We start from the raw sequence: 17,689 nt of genomic DNA, 5'->3' as shown, positions 1-17,689 counted from the left end.
ACTGTGCAGTTTTCAGTTCTCTTTCCCTGACAGCAAGACTGAGTCAGCAAACTTGAAGAATGGACGTTGCCTTAATGCAAAGACCGTATTTCACGTTAGCTTCATAGTTGAGAGTCCTTCTGCTCATGTTAATGTATGTGGTCAGTTCATCTGTGTGTGTCCCCAAGAAAGGCCTGCAGAGACCCCACCCCTCTCTGGGCCTTGCAGAAGTGTTTTCCAAAACTGGAACATGAAAGTGGAAGAAAATCACACAGAATAGTTATTTGCCTGTGTTCCTGGTAGATGTTGACATTTGGGAAGATATTTAAAATGAAACAAAAAAAAAATATCAGAGAAGCTTTGCTGTTTTTTTTTTTCTTTTTTAATATAAAGCTCTTAATTTGCATTTCATAATTGCCAAGCTTTGACCCACCTTCTCAAGTGACCAATGTGATGATTGCTTTCCCCAGCACAACACGGACACTGGAGGGGCAGACCATTCGTGCAGCATCTGCGGGAAGTCACTGAGTTCGGCCAGCTCCCTGGACCGCCACATGCTGGTGCACTCTGGCGAGAGGCCTTACAAGTGCACTGTGTGTGGCCAGTCTTTTACCACCAATGGGAACATGCACAGGTGGGTGAGGGCGGCCTTTGCCTCTGGAGGTTGACAGAAAGTCAAGTGGCCTTTGAGCCACCAGGGGACCTGCCTCCAAGCTCTTAGGATCTGTGCACTGCATGGAGAAGTCGGAGAGATGTGCTCATTCTCTCCAGTGTATGGGACGTGTCTGGCCATGGGAAACAGAAGTACCTGGGCGAGGTCTTTGGCCTTTGGGGATCCTCGGGATGAAACACAGAGTCCTTCCCCCTCTGCCAATTGGAGTTTCTTTGTTTGGGTGCCAGAGGTGGGCAGCTTATCAGATACTGAGGAGCCCTCAAGGAATAGCACAGTAACCCTTGCCTCTTAAAAATCTATTTGCATATGCCTCCCAGATTCCCTGCAGCTCTTTTCCTTGCGAAAAATTTCTGGGGCTTTTGAATAAATAGTGAGATGGCCTGGTCTTGGAACTTCAGGATAAGATGGGATAAAATGAAGAAAAAGAAGATCTGATAAACGTCAGGAATTTATTTCCTGAGGGAGAAAAATAGCTCACTCAGAAGTAGGAGAGAGCCCCATGGTGGGCATATTAAAATTGTGTGGGACAAAACCAATAGAAAATAAACTTTATAGAATGATTTCATATGGTTTGAGGGGTTAGAACAAAAAGACTTTTTTTTTAATGCTCATTTAAAAAAAAAAATGTTCATTTATTTTGAGAGAGAGTGTGAGCAGGGGAGAGGGGGAGAGAGAATCTCAAGCAGGCTCCACCCTGTCAGCACAGAGTCTGATGCTGGGCTCGAACTCCCGAACTGTGTGATCATGACCTGAGATGAAATCAAGACTCCGACACTTAACTGATGAGCCGGCCACCCAGGCGCCCCTTAAATGCTCCTGTTTTACACAAACATTTTAGGAACATCAAGACTCTAGGGAAAGTTTTTAAAGGGACTCAAAAAAATATCACCTTCTCAGAAAAACCAGACTATTCTTATTTTTCTATATTTCCTTTCTAGGCATCACGCTGCTCTGCTTTTTAAAAATTGACTAACCACCCCTCCCCTCCCTGCCATTATTTTTTTTTAACACGTTTTTTTCCAAAGAACACTTTACAGCGTTACTGTGAAATTGATACTTTATTATATACCAATACTAAAAGGAAATGGGCCAGTTTATTCTACCTAAAACCGTATTATGAACCACTGATGATGTACTTGGGACATACTGGCATAGTGATAGATCTCTGGCTTTTGGAATTAGGCACTCGGTGTCAAATCTTCACTCTGCCACTTGTAAGTTTTCCATTCTTGAGCAAGTTTCTTAACCTTTGTACCTCGTTTTCCTCCTCACTGAAACGAGCCTTTTAATAGTATCCACCTAGTGGGGTGAGGGTGAGGAGATCATGAATTTTGCACACAGTCAAGGCACATGGCAAGCACTCCGTAAATGTTATCTGTCATTACTGTTTGCATTTCTAAGTAATGCTGCAGGAATCCAAAGCCTGTGGATTTCTCAGTCTGGACTGGAAGGAAGGTGTATAGTGTGACTTTACGAAAGGTATCAATATTTTAAAGGATTTTTACAAAGTATTTTACTTTTTTTCTTTCCATGTAAATTTCAGTCCTCTTTGCCCCTCATCTCCTTCTGGGAGTGTTTTTGGGCAGGAAGAAGGAGGTGAATAAATACCATCACCATTTTTTAGTATTCTATTTTACATTTTAGCTTTTTGGTTTTTTACCACCGTGATCAGCCCATCAGGATCAGTTTACCTTCTTTTGCTGTTTTGTTTTGCCTGGTCCTTCTATCCTCTCCCTGCCACTCCCCCCCCCCCCCCCCCCCCACACACACACACAAAAAAGAAGTCCTTTGTCCCTTACATATTTGCCCTCTCAAAATCTGTTCCTGGGTATTGCCTATTTCCTTCTTGGGTGGTTTCCCTGCTTCCTCTTCCTGAGACCCATGCCCAGTGGAACCTCCCATGGAGAGGGCAGTGGGGCGCATTAGTGACAATTACTGTCCTTGAGGCTGCGCTGGCCCTGAGCGCTGTTGATGATTCTCCACGAGACCTCTCTGGTCTTGGGCCCAGTCACTTCTGATTGGGAAAATTTCCATTTGGGGACAGCATCTGTGATTGAATACGGCACATGTCAAGCACATCTGTAAATAGTTACTGCCTTCTACAGTGATGTATCAGACAATGCATCTTATAAATAACCATAGTTAAAGCTACAGTTACTGTGTGCATCAGGCACTGGGCTCGACACTTTGCTTTTTTTTTTTTTTTTTTTTTTTTCATCTTTAGGAGATATAATTCATATGCCATATATTTCACCCATTTAAAGCATACAATTTAGTGTGTTTCAGTATATACACAGAGTTCTGCAGCTATCACTACAATCAATATTCGGCCATTTTCATCACCCCGTAAAAGAAACCCCATACCCATCAGTAGTCACTTCTCATTACTCCCCACCCTCCAGCCCTAGGAAGACACTAATCTACTTTTTGTCTCTGGATTTGTGTACTCTAACATGTGGCATTTTGTGACTTGCTTCTTTGCTTACCATTATGTTTTTTAGATTTATCTATGTTATAGCACGTATCCGTGCTTCATCCTTTTTTGTTGTCGAATAATAGTCCATTGTATGGATCTACCATATTTTATTTTATTTATCTCTTCATCGATTGGTGGACATCTGAGTCATTTCCATTCTTTGGCTATTACGTCTGATGCTCCTGTGAACATTCTCGTCCAGTCTTTTTGTGTGAACATAGGTTTTCATTTCTCTTGGGCAGATACTTCAGAGTGGAGTGGCTGGGTCATGTGGTAACTCTATGTTTAACATTTTGAAGACCTGCCAAACTGTTTTCCAAAGTGTCTGCATCGTCTTACATTCCCACCAGCAGAGTGTGAGGGTTGCAGCTTTTCCACATCCTTGCCAACACCTGTTACCGCCTGTCTTTTTCATGAAAGCCATCCTCTTAGGTGTGAAGTGGAATCCCATGAGTTTTATAATTGTAGTTCTTACATTAAGTCTGTGATCTGTTTTGAGTTAATATTTGAGTATAGTGTAAAGAAGGGGTCCAACTTTAGTCTTTGGCACTTTGTTGAAAAGGCTTTTCTTTCCCCCATTCAGTGGTCTGGCCACTCTTGTCAAAATTCAGTTGACCATCAGTGGAAGGATTTTTTTCTCTACTCAGTTCTGTTTCATTGATCTATATGTCTTCATGTCTACCCCAAGGCCTAATACTGTATTGATATCTGCAACTTTCTGTGAGATGTGAATCCTCCAACTTAGGTCTTTTTTACGATTGTTTTGGCTACTATGGGTTGCTTGGATTTCTGTATGAATTTTAAGAACAGCTTGTCAATTTCCACACAAAAGGCAGCTGGCATAGGGGTTATAAAGTATATAGATCAATTTGGGGGTAATGTCCTCTTACCAGTGTTAAAACTTTGAGATATTTTCTATTTATGTCTATTACATGTTAATAGATTTCTGTCAACTGTGTTTTAAATAGTTTTCAAAGTGCAAGTTTTGTATTTATTTTGTTAATTAATTTCTAAGTGTCCTTTTTTTTACGGTATTGGAAGTAGAATTGTTTTGCTTTGTTTTTTAACATTTATTTTTGAGAGAAAGCGCACACGCGTGAGCGAGCAGGGGAGGGGCAGAGAGAGAGAGGGAGACACAGAATCCGAAGCAGGCTCCAGGAGCCCAACGCAGGGCTTGAACTTACGAACTGGGAGATCATGATCTGAGCTGAAGTTGGACGCTTAACCGACTGAGCCGCCCAGGCGCCCCTAGAATTGTTTTGTTTTTGTTTTTGTTTTAATCTTTATTTTTGAGAGAGAGGGAGGGGAGGGGCAGAGAGAGAGGGAGACGCAGAATGCAAAGCAGGCTCCAGGCTCTGAGCTGTCAACACAAAGCCTGACGTGGGCCTCGAACTGCCAACTGAGAGATCATGACCTGAGCTGAAGTCGGACACTTAACCGACTGAGCCACCCAGGTACCCCTAGAATTGTGTTTTTGATTGTTCATTGCTGGTGTATAAAAATACTCACATTTTGTACTGCTCTTGTTTCCTGCAACTTTGCTGATCTTGTTTATTCATTCTAATGGTTATTTGGTGAATTCCTTAGGATTTTCTGTATATGACATCATGTCACCTACAAATAGAGACAGTGTGCTTCTTCCTTCGAAACTAATCTGGATGCCTTATTTTTCTCACCTGCTAGCCCTGGCTGGCCCCTCCAGCGGAGTGTTAAATAGAAGTGAAGAGAACGGACCTCTGGTGTTATTTCTGTTCTTAGGGAGAATGCATTCAGTCTTTCTCCATTAAGTATGGTGTTCATTATGGGTTTTTCATAAATGCCCTTTATCAGTTTGAGGAAGTTCTTTTCAGTCCCAGTCCACTTAGCACTTTCATCGTGAAAGGGGGTTGGATTTTGTCAAATGCCTTTTTTTTTTCTTTTTTTTTTTTTTTTTTTTTTGCATTTATTGAGATGGTCCGATTATTTTTTACCTTTCTTGTGCTCTGTTTTGTATGTTAAACCAGCCTCCTTCCTGGGATGAATCCCACTTAGTATGGTCATTTTCACATGTTGATGGACAGGGTTTGCTAGTATTTTATTAAAAGACGTTTGCCTATATTCATAAGAGATATTGGTCTGTCGATTCCTTATGAGTCCTTGTGTGGGGACTACTGCTAGTCTCGCAGAGTGAGTTGGGAAGTATTCTGTCTGCCTCTGTTTTTTGGAAGAGTTTGTTGGTGTTAATTCTTCTTTAAGAGTTTGGTAGGACTCACCAATGAAGCCACCTAGGTTTTTCTTTCCAAGAAGTTTTTAAATTACTAATTCAGCCTCTTTACTTGTGATCGGTCTGTTTCACATTTCTGTTTCTTCTTGAGTCTGTTTCTGTCGTTTGTGTCCATTCCAGGAATTTGGCCATTTAATCTAAATTATCTTATTGGTTGGCCTACAGTTGTTCACTTTCCCTTTATAGGCCTTTCTGTCCTGAGTCGTAATGCCCCTCTTTTCATTCCTGATACCAATCACTTGCGTCTTCTTTATTTTTTTTCCTTAGTCAGTCTAGCTAAACATTTGTCAGTTTTATTGAGATGTTCAAAGAAACAATTTTTGATTTTGTAGTTTTATTCTCTGTTGCTTTTCTGCTGTTTCATTAATTTCCCACTCTACATTATTTCCCTCCTTCTATGTGCTTTAGGGTAGCTAGCTGTTTTTCCAGCGTTTAAAAGTAGAAGGTGAGGATATTGATTTGAGAACGTCTTTTGTACCACAGGCATGTACAGCTATAAATCTCTTTTTAGGCATTCTTTAGTTATATCTTGCGTTTCCTTGTTCATTCATCTCAAAGTATTTTCTAATTTCCCTTGTGATTTCTTCTTTGGCCCGTTGGTTATTTCAGAATGTTCGGCGTCCGCATATTTGTGAATCCCCAAATTTCTTTCTGCTATTAATTTCTAATTTCATACCATTGTAGTTGGAGAACATACTTTGTATGATTTCAATCCTTTGAAATTTCTGGAGGCTCATTTTATGGCCTAGCATATGGTCTGTCCTGGAGGATGGCCCGTGTCTCTCTGAGAAGAATGTTCGTTCTGCTGTTGCTTGGTGTGTCCTCTGGAGGTGCCGGGAGGTCTAGCTGGTTTATATGTTGTTCACATTTTCTCTTTCCTTGTCGATTGCCAATTTTTCGTATGCACTCTACCTGTAAGGTTTGTGGAATTGCTATCCCATTTTGCATGAGGAAACTTGCTTAGGATCAGAGTAACAGCCAAGGTTGAGACTTGAATGTCGGCTGTGGGCTTAGTGGCCATGCTTGTAATGACTATGAGAAAGAATTGATAATAGTGTTTGTATCATTTTTTATATTAGAAAAAAGCACTCTTTCACCCACCCCCAAAGCAGCTCCATGCTCTCGTAGAGCATTACAGTTGACTGTTGAACAATGCAGGGGTTAGGGGTGCCAACCAGCAGTCAGTCGAAAATCACACAACTCTTCTGACTCTCCCAAAACTTAACTACTAATAACCTGCTGTTGACTGGAAGCCTCACTGAGCACATTAACATGTATTTTGTATGTTGTATGTATTATATACTATGTTTTTACAACAAAGTAAGCTACAGAAAAGAAAACATGATTAAGAAAATCATAAGCAGGGGCATCACCTGGGCAGCTCACTCAGTTGTTCATCTGACTCTTGATTTCAGCTCAGGTCATGATCCCAGGGTGGTGGGATCGAGCCGCACTTTGGGCTGTGCACTGAGCATGGAGCCTGCTTAAGATCTTCTCTCCCTCTTTGCCCCTCTCCCCTGCTCACACACTCTCTCTCTCTCTCTAAAATAAAATAAATAAAAATACACTGTAAAAAATCATAAGGAAAATACATTTACAGTACTTCACTGTACCAAAAAAATCTATAGATAAGCGGACCTATATAGTTCACACCCCCATCGTTCAAAGGTCAACTGTATTTTTAACGTTAAACTATTTCAGCCAAGTTATTTCAGTCACTTTATTTAGTGAGCATGGGATAGCCTTTTATTGGATTTTATGACGGTTTTTTTGTTTGGTATACATGGGTAGATTTAGAAATGACCTTCAATTTTTTATAGCTCAGCCCTTGATATTATCCTAAGACACAGTTCTTATTTGTAAACAGTATATATTGGACTTGTTTGTAAACTATTGTTTATAAATATTTTTTTTCAAGCAGACCTTAGGGATGTTTGTGCTAATTTTGGATTTTGTACTGATTTTATTTATCGTGAGCCATCTTGATTGGGAGCGGAGGACTAATTTTTGTGGGCCAAGTTCTAGGCCTAATTCTGCAGGACGCCACAGGAATCTCTTAATTTGTGTACACTTTAACAGAATGGCATAGGAAGACCTCGTTGAGAACTTATGCTCAAATGCAGCAATGTTTGTGAAAGCATTTTGAAGGATAACAGTGCAGCATGGAAATGTCGTGGGTGGGGGATGTTTCTGAGTTTGTATTATTGGAGCTGAAAGCACATTTGTGATGCTCTGTGAAGCGTGTGCCAGTCCTAGCTGTGTGACCCTAGAGAAGTTGTTTGGCCTCTCTGTGTCTCGATTACTTCATCCATAGAAAGCCGTGATACCTGTACCAGTGTTATGGCTACACTGTGGGGATTCACAAATTAATACATGCAGAGCACTTAGGATGTTTATCAGTGGTCACCAGTGTTGCTCTCCTACTGCCACTGAAGGACAGACAGTATGCCAAGTAAGCATTCCTATAATACCAGAAAATAAATCAAGAGGTTGCTTTTATTTTTGTTTTCTTTTTGCTACACACTGAATCTGTAATTTAACATTTAGAATATTTGAGTTCATCATACCACATTTATTTTGCCTTTTCTGCAGAAAATTGCAAATAATAGGTTAAAAGAACATTTCAGTTTGTGGTAATCAGTCACAGTCATTACCACTTTCGTTTGCTGGTGAAACCGTACTTTTGGGAAAAAAAATTATAAAAATGTGAAAACATAAAAAATGTGTTAGAGAGAGTGGAGTTAGACTTCTTTGTCCCAGGGATCTGTTCCAGAACGTGAGACTCAAATGGTGAGCTGTGATCTCCCCTGAGCACATACCTGTGTTTCATTAATCAGAGACCAGAGCTGCCCTGGGACGCGTGTGTGCAGGAATTAAAAAGAACAGCGAAAACCCACGTTTGGAGGAGCTGTATCCTCACTCGATTTTCAGAGTATGGAAGGAAGTCAGTCGACTATGAGTTTGATGCTGAAGACGGAAGTTCTTTTTCTCTTTTTCCTCCTTTCTCATTTTCCTTCTTTTGCTGCTGCTTCCCACGTCTGTGGCACTGGCTGGGATCAGGGAAAGCCAGGAGCTCATCTGTGGGGCTCTGGGGCCCACGCCCCGCTGAGTGATCCAAGACCCCCTGGCCTGCATTCATTTCCCCCTGAGTGCTGGGCGCTCGCACCACCCCCATGTGTCCCATTCTGTCTTGTTGACAACCAGACCCTCCTTTTCTGTGTCAGTTTCAGGGTCTGATTTTCAGCTTCTCCCCTGAGGGGTGCAGATTCAGTAGGACCCCTGCTATGACATGATTCCTTGTGGTGTGGCTTTCTAGATGCATTTCCCCAAGGCTCGATTCCGGCACACGGTATCATTTAGGAACAGATTTCACCTTCCCTCCGCCTCCTGCTCCAAAGGGCATCTGCATGTGCACAGGTGATGCCTATCTCCGCATGTACACATTCTTCCAGATAAGCCTCACCTTCCCAGTGGTTAGTGTTGAGCAGGCTGCTGTAGAGGGCAGATCTGGGCTCCATCCCAGACTCTGGTTGCTGCCACACTCAGAGGTCCTCCGTGTACATCTCGCAACCCAGACCCCAGGAACTACTCCTTTTCAATTTCAGGTTGTTCTTAACCGACGTTGAGGCACTCTGTCGCCACCCACTTTATGAAGCAACTCATTCTGTTTCCTTTGGCCGCTAGTCATTTTAGGATGATGCAGTAGTTACCTTTGTTTATAAGACTAGTCAGTCTTTTGGTAGCGTTTCCTTAGTCTTAGGAGGGGAGCCTCAGCGCATAAGCAAGAGACTGTGTCAATCTGTTACCAGATCGGGTACACTTGTTCAAGCTGCCGCTTCCCTGTCTGCGGACTTTCGTGTTTTTGAGGTTTCGAAATCCTTCATCCCAAACCGTCTGACCACAGCTTAGTTTCCAGGCAGAATAATAGGCTGCATCAAGTGCAAAACACGCATCACGGAAAGATCACCGCGGCTCCAACTTTTAACTTCCCCCGACTCTTTATCAGTTGCTCCCACGTTGAAAATTTGGATTGAGCAGTACTTGTCTTCCAAAACAAACTTGGGAAACTGAGCCAGAGCACACCCGCCGGGAGAGCTCGATGTAGGAAAAAGGGCATTGAGCTTTGCGATTTGCAAAACTTTCCAGAAAGTGCTGGACTTCAGAGCTATGCAGAAGTGATGATATTTGAAAGAGAAGATAGAAGTAGATCTCCTTGGGGAAGAAATCCTACCTCCAAAACGGGTGTTTTTCCTTTGCCAGAATGTAATTGCCTTGAGAAAATAGGAAATTAGTTTCCACTTTGCTCATTTTACAAAATGGAGACTTCAAAGCCATAAAGAGAGTTGTGGAGTTTGTGTTAACGTTACAGACATACCAAAGACCCCAGCAGGACCGGGCTTTCCTAACCAGCTTCTCCATTCATTCTCCGAAGAGCAGGCATGTGTCTGCATTTTGGCCATGTCAGTGGAAGGGGCAAGATGAGGAAGCGAAATGCCTGGAGTGTCCTTTAGTTATTTGGGCACAGGCTCTATTTCCTACTGCAACGGGAATGACTTTTTCTGTTGCTAAGTGCAGGAGACATAGACCCTGAGGATGCCGCTGGATAATGGACAGTCTTCAGGAACAGAGGCTTATGTGTTCCTATTATGCTGGAAGAAAACGTTCGCAGCACAGAAATGTGACCCTGCCCCATGACAAATGAGGCCGTGGAGGCTCTGAATTTAGCTCACTACTCTCGGATGCTTAGGTGGAGCCAGCCCTTGGCATGCATAACTGAACTTGGGTATCCAAACAGGTGGCCAGCATTTAAAGACAGAAGGAACAGAGGTAGGGCAGTGTCTTGGAAGGGGACAGTCACTTCTTTACCCTCAGAGCCCAGCAAGAGGAAGGGCCCTGTGAACTTCTTTCATGGTAAAAACGAGTTTCTGAGGACACCCTATGACTAGTTCTGGGACTGGCTGCTTCTCCGGAGTGGAGGTGGGCACTCGGAGCCTCAGCTAGTCCCATCTTGAAACAAGTCTTAATCACCAGGTACTCACTGACTCCCCTGACAGATTCCTTTGAAAGAAGGAAGGTATCGTGTGACATGGGAAGAAATAATTTCTAGGATAAAAATCTGGGTCATCCTACCCAGGACTGTGTGAACTTTTTTTTTTAAAACCTATTTCTATTAAAAAGAAGGAAACAATTATTATATAATGATGTTTCAATTGTCTACAACTAAGTATCTTCCCCTTGAGGAAAGACAAATCAGAAGAGAGTGTCTCTCGGGGCTGCTCAGAGATCTTAACATAGTCAGTTCCACTGAGACAGTTGAGGGGTTTGTGGAGATTTTAATGGTGTGTACACAGCATAATGAGAATGTATGAACTGTGCTGGACATAGGACCCTTACGTTTGGTGCTGTTCGGTGAATATCTGGTGGTTTCATGATAATCATACTTGCATATCAAGGCAGTTTGCATCTGTGTGGTACTGTGTTTACGGAAATAGTCACACATACTTTGGGTGTAGTCTCAAAAGCTTTATTAAAACTTTTTTCTTTTTAACTAGAAAAAAAAAATCACGGAACTGTAATACTTGGTTCCCTGATCATGCCTCTTCATATGCTTTTCATTCTCTTCGAGAGCCCACATCATTAAGAGGCCCAGAATTTTCCCCTCGAGAGTGAACGTTCACAAATCTGCGTATCGCAGCAGAATGTCCAAGTTCCCAGTTTCCCCCGGTAGCATTATTAAGCTTTCACCAAGTGAGTTTATTATTTGATTACACTTAAACACTTTTATAGCCTTACTTTACATCTCATTGTCTGGAAATGAAACCTGTACGCTTTTATTTTAACGTCAGTAGTGGTTTGTATAAAGGCGGCCTCTCTGTGTGTCCTCTGAGAGCTCTTCCTTCCTCTCTGGCTGGTGCTGATAAAGGATGCTCTGTGGAATGGTAAAGAGAGCCTCCATTTCTTCGTCTTTAATGGGGCAATGTTCTACTCTCAGAGTCTGCTATGATGAGAATAAATGCTGTAATGTATACCCAAGCCCCAGGCTCACATAAGTGTTCGACAAATTGTGGTTCCTTTGCCTCTCTCTTCTCCCTTCGGAAACTTAACCCCCCAGTTCCTTCCGCATGCCCATGAGCATGTGTGTTTACAAAACCAGGAAGAGAGACCTTGACCTTCAACCACGAGGGTACCATAAGCTGCGATCTAAGAACCTGACAGTCTGAGAGCGGTATTTTGTAGAGCAGCTGTGTGCCATACGCCTGAATTTTCTTCTCCTAATTGTGTAAATTCTCATTATTATTTGAACACTGCTTTTGGGGGGCATTGCTTTTTCTGTGGTATTTTTCTGTTTTTCGCGTGGATTTGTGTTTATACTATTTGATGAGAGTCTGTGGTTCTTTTCAGAATTCTTACTTTACATTTTAGAAATCTGCAAATAGCAGCAAACTACCACTCTGAGAAAAAGAACAGGTCAGAGTGATTTGTCACAGAATTTTATTCCTCCATTAAAATAAAAATCATAAGAAAATAGCAAAGCTGAGAGTTGACCCCTTTCAGTTGACAGTCTCTTGTGAAACCTGTTTCATGTTTGACTGACATTCTTTAGAACATTTTCCCTGCTACTTTGTGTTTGTTTTTTCTTTTCTAATACCCCTTAACAATGAGCATAGCTTAATTTTTTTGAAAGAATATTTGAAAAATGTACTTGTGGCTGGTGCTCCCTTTTTATTCGGCATTTTTTCCAGAAGGACCAGGTCAAGTTCAGTTATATCAAAGAGAGCTCACTCAAAACTCTGCCATGTGTGGGGATGTGAAAGCCTTTTTCATCCTATCACTGTTTCTCAGATTTATGATATGCTTCATAATTAAGTAGTTCACTATCATTCGGCAGGCTAGATGCTAATGTTTATAATTCAGGCTTTCTTCTGTTTTGGCAGAGGTGGTATTTGTTTTGGAGATTTGAGCAGACACAAAAGAAGTTTCTCTTGAAGGCAGGCACCACGGTGTTCTTGACATATCTCGTTGAAATATTTTGAAAGCTCAGTTGCACCAGGTAAAAGTGGTGAATGGCATCAAATTCTGGAGCATCCGTGCTTGCCTACACTTGAACGACCTGGCAGTTGTGAGAGCTAGGAATTAGGTCACGGAAGGTAAGGTATGTGCTTGCTGGGGGTAGGATGAGGAGTGGGGGGCCGTCCTCTGCTCCGGACCTCAACACGCCCCCTTCTCCCTGCCCACCCTGCCCTCCGCTGATGCCCTGACAATGGGGAACAGATCCTGAGTGTGTGTCCCCACTTACTTGTATAATATCAAAGTAGCAGAGGGGAGGAGGAAAGCAAGCCTGATTGCAAGCGGTAAGAGCACAAACTTAAACCTGTGCCTCGTGCTTTATACCTTGCATTTTTCCGTCTTTGTTTAAATATTCAACCTGTCCAACCTGTTTGGGCTGAACAAGCTGGTGCTAGCAAACATCGAAACGTGCCCACTCACTGTCAACGTTTTCTGATTTGTTAAGGAAGGTGATTAGCAGCAAATTCTGTCCGTACCACCCCCCTCAACACATACCCCTACTAAAAAGGGAACGAGCAGCCCAGAAATCTTCGTACAGGTATTTATCACACTGAATCCCCACTCGCCTGCCCTTGGGCATGTGTGAGTGTGTGTGCGCGCGCGCGCACACACACACACACACACACACACACACGGAAGAGCCTTTCTCTTCTGCTGCTGCTTTCAGGACTTCGGGTTGATGGAGAGCTTGTTGGTCTTCCATGGGGAGAGATTTTGTATTTCCCTTACACCAGAGACTCGGTTGCATAATAGGCATTGGTATGTAACGTCAGCACTTAATTCTTCTTCGTGGTTATATAACCCAGCTCATTCGAGAGGACTGTTGTAATTTTATAGGCGGGAAAATGGAGGTTTGCGATATTACAGGTTCAGCTAAGATTGTCAGCCAATCTCGGACCTTCCTTCCCAGGCTCTTTCTCTTCCTGGGCCCCCGTTGATCAGGCAGCATGCCACTGTCCCTTGCAGCACATCGTTTGGTTATTTGTGTCACCTCTGGCAGGCAGAGGCCCGTGTCTACCACATTCATCCCATTTGAGATTCAAGGTGACCCTGAACTTCTGCGGTCATGGACAAGGGGCTGTGTTGCCTGGCTGTTTTTTGCAGGTGACCTTTCTCTTTGGATTCATTTATGTTCATTTTTTTTTTTTCCCCTCTCTCACATGGGACACAACCTGATCTTGGTACCCTTCTCCTTCTTAGCTGTTTCCCCCTGGCCCCTGAAGAATACATTATGGCATCCCCTAAGTGGTGGTGACTTTCCTTTCCACCATGCCCCTTCTCTGTACCCACCACCCACAGCTTCCATTTCCCTCTTCGGCATGTGGCGGGCCATCTCAAACAGCCCAGCCTAAGCATTTCCTGTTCCTCTTTTGGAAGAGGCTGAGGAGTAGCGAACAGTGAGTTGGCACTACCTCATTGTGGAGATAGTCATCTCTTCCTCCTCTGCAAAAAGAAAAAGGATGTGAATAACTGGGTTCTGCCGTCTTTAAGAAAGAAAGCTAAAGCGAACTCCCTTCGGGGCTGAAGCAAGAAAAGGGTTTGGGTGACCATGTTTCAAGTCAGTGACAGTTAGAATGGGGGATTGCTTTGTCTATGGTTTTTTAGCCCTTTTCTGTGGAAAGGCATTCTCTGCAGGGTGGGGGTGGAGGCAGTGGTGATTGCTTCCCTCAAAGGGAATGGCTCTGGGCTGATGGGGCCATGCTGGGAATGCCAACTTCAGATGGGGCTTCCTTACCTAAGGCCATAGACACAGGAGTCTGTCCTGGGATTGGGATCTTGGGCCATCTGGGGGAGGGGTGGTGGTGGAAGGAATGGAGGGTGTTTAGCCCAGAGAAGGGGAAGAGTCCACTACAACATGGTGGCTGCTTGAAATACCTACAGGACTGTCAGGTGGGAAAGCGGTGACTTTCTGCTTATCATTTCCTGGATTAATACAGGGACAGCCCAGGCTGACTAATTGTAGCTCTGCATGAATGAGAGTTCTCTTTGGGTGAGACAGAGGTCAACACATCCAAACTCTGAGGTCTTTTGTTTGTTTTTAAGGAATCCGTGATTTTATACTGAACTATGCACTGTGTGTCTTTGTGGGTATTATACACAGGTATCCAGGGAGCCAAATAGGGTATGGAGATCATTCCACCAAATAAATTATTTTAGCAAAACAAGGGCAGGCAAAGGGAATAAAAATACAAGAGGGTTTAGGGTGTACTGATCTAAAGAACCTGGTTAGGAACAAGGTCTAGAATAAAGATTTTGCAGAGGTTGGTATTTATGTACATGGGCCAACCGCCAAGCTCCCCTACACCGTATCTGAACCTCAGGAGAGGAGGAAGGAGCAGTGAAGGGCCCTCTGTTTTCTAAGTAAACCATCAATAACTGGAGACTGTTGTACCTCGACTCTGTTCTGAAGTCAGCGGCTTCCAATATCAGTAGAGAAGTAGGGGAAAAGGAATGTGGTAGCCAGAAGGTTACCTCTCTCCCACCTGAAAGATGGCTGGGAGGTGGGGGACACTCAGGGAAACCTATCCCTCAGGCATGGCAACCCAGCTCTGTCCGTCAAGGAGGAAGTGTTTGTACTGGGTTTTTGCATGACATCAGAATGGAGAAGGAAGTGCCTTCTCTACCACTACAGGGGAACCCAGAGACAGGAGAGCAGCAATTGGGGGTCAGCCAGAACGGTACCCCTGAGTCTGGACTGGGGAGCAGCTGTGGGCCGAGGAGCAGTGGAGGTAGAGTCCAAAGGCAACTGCACTGAGCAACTAGGACCTGAACCTCTAGCACCCCCTGCTTTCAATGGAGATCCCTTAACTTTTCATACAGTTCGATTTCTGCTTACGCTGGCCCCACCCACGTGCCAGGCTGCAGTCCGCAGGATGAGAGAGATTCTCCACTTTTGGGGTGCGTGTCCCCTTGCTGTAGGGGAATGGGAGCTTGTGGGAAAAACCCTGACGTGGGATGTGGTCTTTAAAGTCACTGCACTCATCTGTTTGCCCCTGAGCAGAGGCAGATGCAGCAGGAGGAAACTTCGCGTGAGGACTCAGGCGCACCCTCCTCGAGTCACACTGCTGTTATCGAGGACGTGGTGTGACGTGGGGTGTAGCTGGCCTGCGGGGGGCGGGGAGGGGGTGGTGCAGCATCCGGGCACTTCAGCGAGAGCGTCTCGGGAGCACCGAGAGCAGCCTGCAGCCAGTGTTCCCACAGCCAGCCTGAGGAGCGCCGGGAAACGCCTCTCTGAGATGCACACCTCACAGTAGGCTGACTTCTAGACTTTTCTGAGAGTGCTGTCTTCAGTCCACGAGGCTGCTTACACCCACCATCGTCAGATCTTCCTCCACACCCAGGCACAGCTGCCAAGACCTGCCTCCTGGATCAGCATGACTGAACCTGAACAACACCCGGATTACTAGAAGGTGGCTCAGAGGTGGAACCCCACGGGGAGCCGCATGGTTGGTTCCTCGCGGACTGGCACAGGACTAGATGGACTCAGGCGACACTCACAGCTATCCACCCTTAAACTCCTGCCACCTCCATCGGTTAGGGAGACCTGCTTTTCTTTGGCCCCAAATGTAGGTTGTGGAGCAGGGATGCTTTTGAATCTCATTCATCCCTCTTTTGGTTCTCATAAGACTGTTGGAAAAGCAAAGTGAGCACTGGTAGGAATGGGGAATCTGTAATCAGGCTGCAAAAACCTGTTGGAGCCTGTTGACGCAGTTTGGAGGGCCCCCCTCCCCCCGCAGGGCTGAGCGCTGTTTGTGTTTGGTTTGTGTTTGGTTTGTGTTGTGTACTGAAAGAGTGACCTTCCTATTAATGCCATTTGCTCAGAGGATCTAATAATTCAGCTCCCGGATTAATGAAACTTACATAGAAATTAAGCAGGAGAAGTTAGCAAATCCTGGAAAGGTCTAGATCTTGCCTGAACTTTGCGCTTCTTCAGGTAAATGAGGCAAATTCTCTAAGAGCAGAATGTAAACAGTGTCTGAGACCTGCCAAGAGGACACCTTCCATGGGGTGATCCTTCACACTTGTTGAGAGTTTTCCAAAGGGTTTTACCCCCAAAATAATTTTGAGAATGTTAAGTTTCATCACGTTTTTGGTTTATGTGTTTATGCCCGATAAACTTGTGCAGAGTCTGCTGGTATTTTGCAGCATGAGCCTGGGAGCGGCCTAAGGCTTATATCCAAAAGATGGTGACATCCCAGCCAGGCAGTTAACCAAGCCTGTGACCAGGAGGAAGAGTTGAAGAGAATTTAACTGTAATCCGGTGGTTCTCACACTTGAGCAGGCATGAGTACCACCTGGAGGGCTTGTGGAAACCCAGGGTGCTGGACCCTGGCCCAGAGTCTCTGAGTCTGCCTGAGAACTGGTGTTTGTAACAGGCTCCCGGCCAATGCCATTGCTCCTGGTTGGAGGACCACAGCTTGAGACCGGCAGTTTTGTCCCCATTTTACAGATGTAGAAACTTGTGGAATCTCCCTGGCTACTGAATGGTAGACCGAGGATATATCTGAACTGTCTCAGTGCTCAAGGCCACCCTTAAGACTTCATTGCCGTCACTTGGTCTCTCTACTGCACCCGAATTTGCTTTATCTTCTTCCAACATTCCTGCTTGCTTCTCAGAGCAAGGCGGTGCTTCAGTGGTAAGAGTGCACCTTCATTTCCAGATCTACAGGCTTAACATGCCTAAGAAAGGTTAACAGAAAGTTACTGTATTTGGAGCTGGAAACGAGGAAGTTCAGGGAGGAAGAAAAGGATATGCCTTAGGAATTGGTCTGTCTCCTCTGAGTTCCTAGATTGGCGTTTCAGCTCTGGTATAAGATGTATTTGTTTTAGCTGCGATATATTCAGTATTCTTACCAACAGCCCACCCTAGCTAAAATGGGTCTTCTTACACCTTACGTCTTAGAAAACAAAGGATTATAGGGCACCTGGGTGGCTCAGTCGGTTAAGCTCCGACTTTGGCTCAAATCATGATCTTGCACTTTGTGAGTTCAAGCCCCATGTCAGGCTCTGTGCTTACAGCTCAAAGCCTGTAGTCTGCTTTGGATTCTGTGTCTCCCTCGCTGTCTGCCCCTCCCCCACTGGCACGCTGTCTCTCAAAAATAAACATTTAAAAAAATTAAGAAAATTACATTTACAAGAATATTTGAGTTGAAAATCAGCCTCCATGTCAAAATTCAAAGTAGGCCCCTATCAGTACTAGAAAGTAGGGAGATTTTTTTTCTACTTAAAA

The 17,689-nt window shown here is 44.2% G+C and overlaps 1 protein-coding gene across 8 annotated transcripts in view; it reads left to right on the top strand.

Annotated features, from left to right (window-relative positions):
• Window positions 1-17,689, top strand: part of RREB1 (ras responsive element binding protein 1) — a 183,883-nt gene that overhangs the window by 122,075 nt on the left and 44,119 nt on the right. For all 8 annotated transcript variants that reach the window (XM_047858102.1, XM_047858107.1, XM_047858100.1 and 5 more), the window contains one exon: window positions 450-613. In XM_047858102.1, the coding sequence (XP_047714058.1) occupies window positions 450-613 (164 nt within the window). The remainder of the gene's footprint in view (window positions 1-449; window positions 614-17,689) is intronic.

This window comes from Prionailurus viverrinus, chromosome B2 (assembly GCF_022837055.1).
Source record: "Prionailurus viverrinus isolate Anna chromosome B2, UM_Priviv_1.0, whole genome shotgun sequence".
Classification (NCBI taxonomy): domain Eukaryota; kingdom Metazoa; phylum Chordata; class Mammalia; order Carnivora; family Felidae; genus Prionailurus; species Prionailurus viverrinus.
Note: the sequence above shows the minus strand (reverse complement) of the source record. Positions and strands in the feature narration are given on the sequence as shown.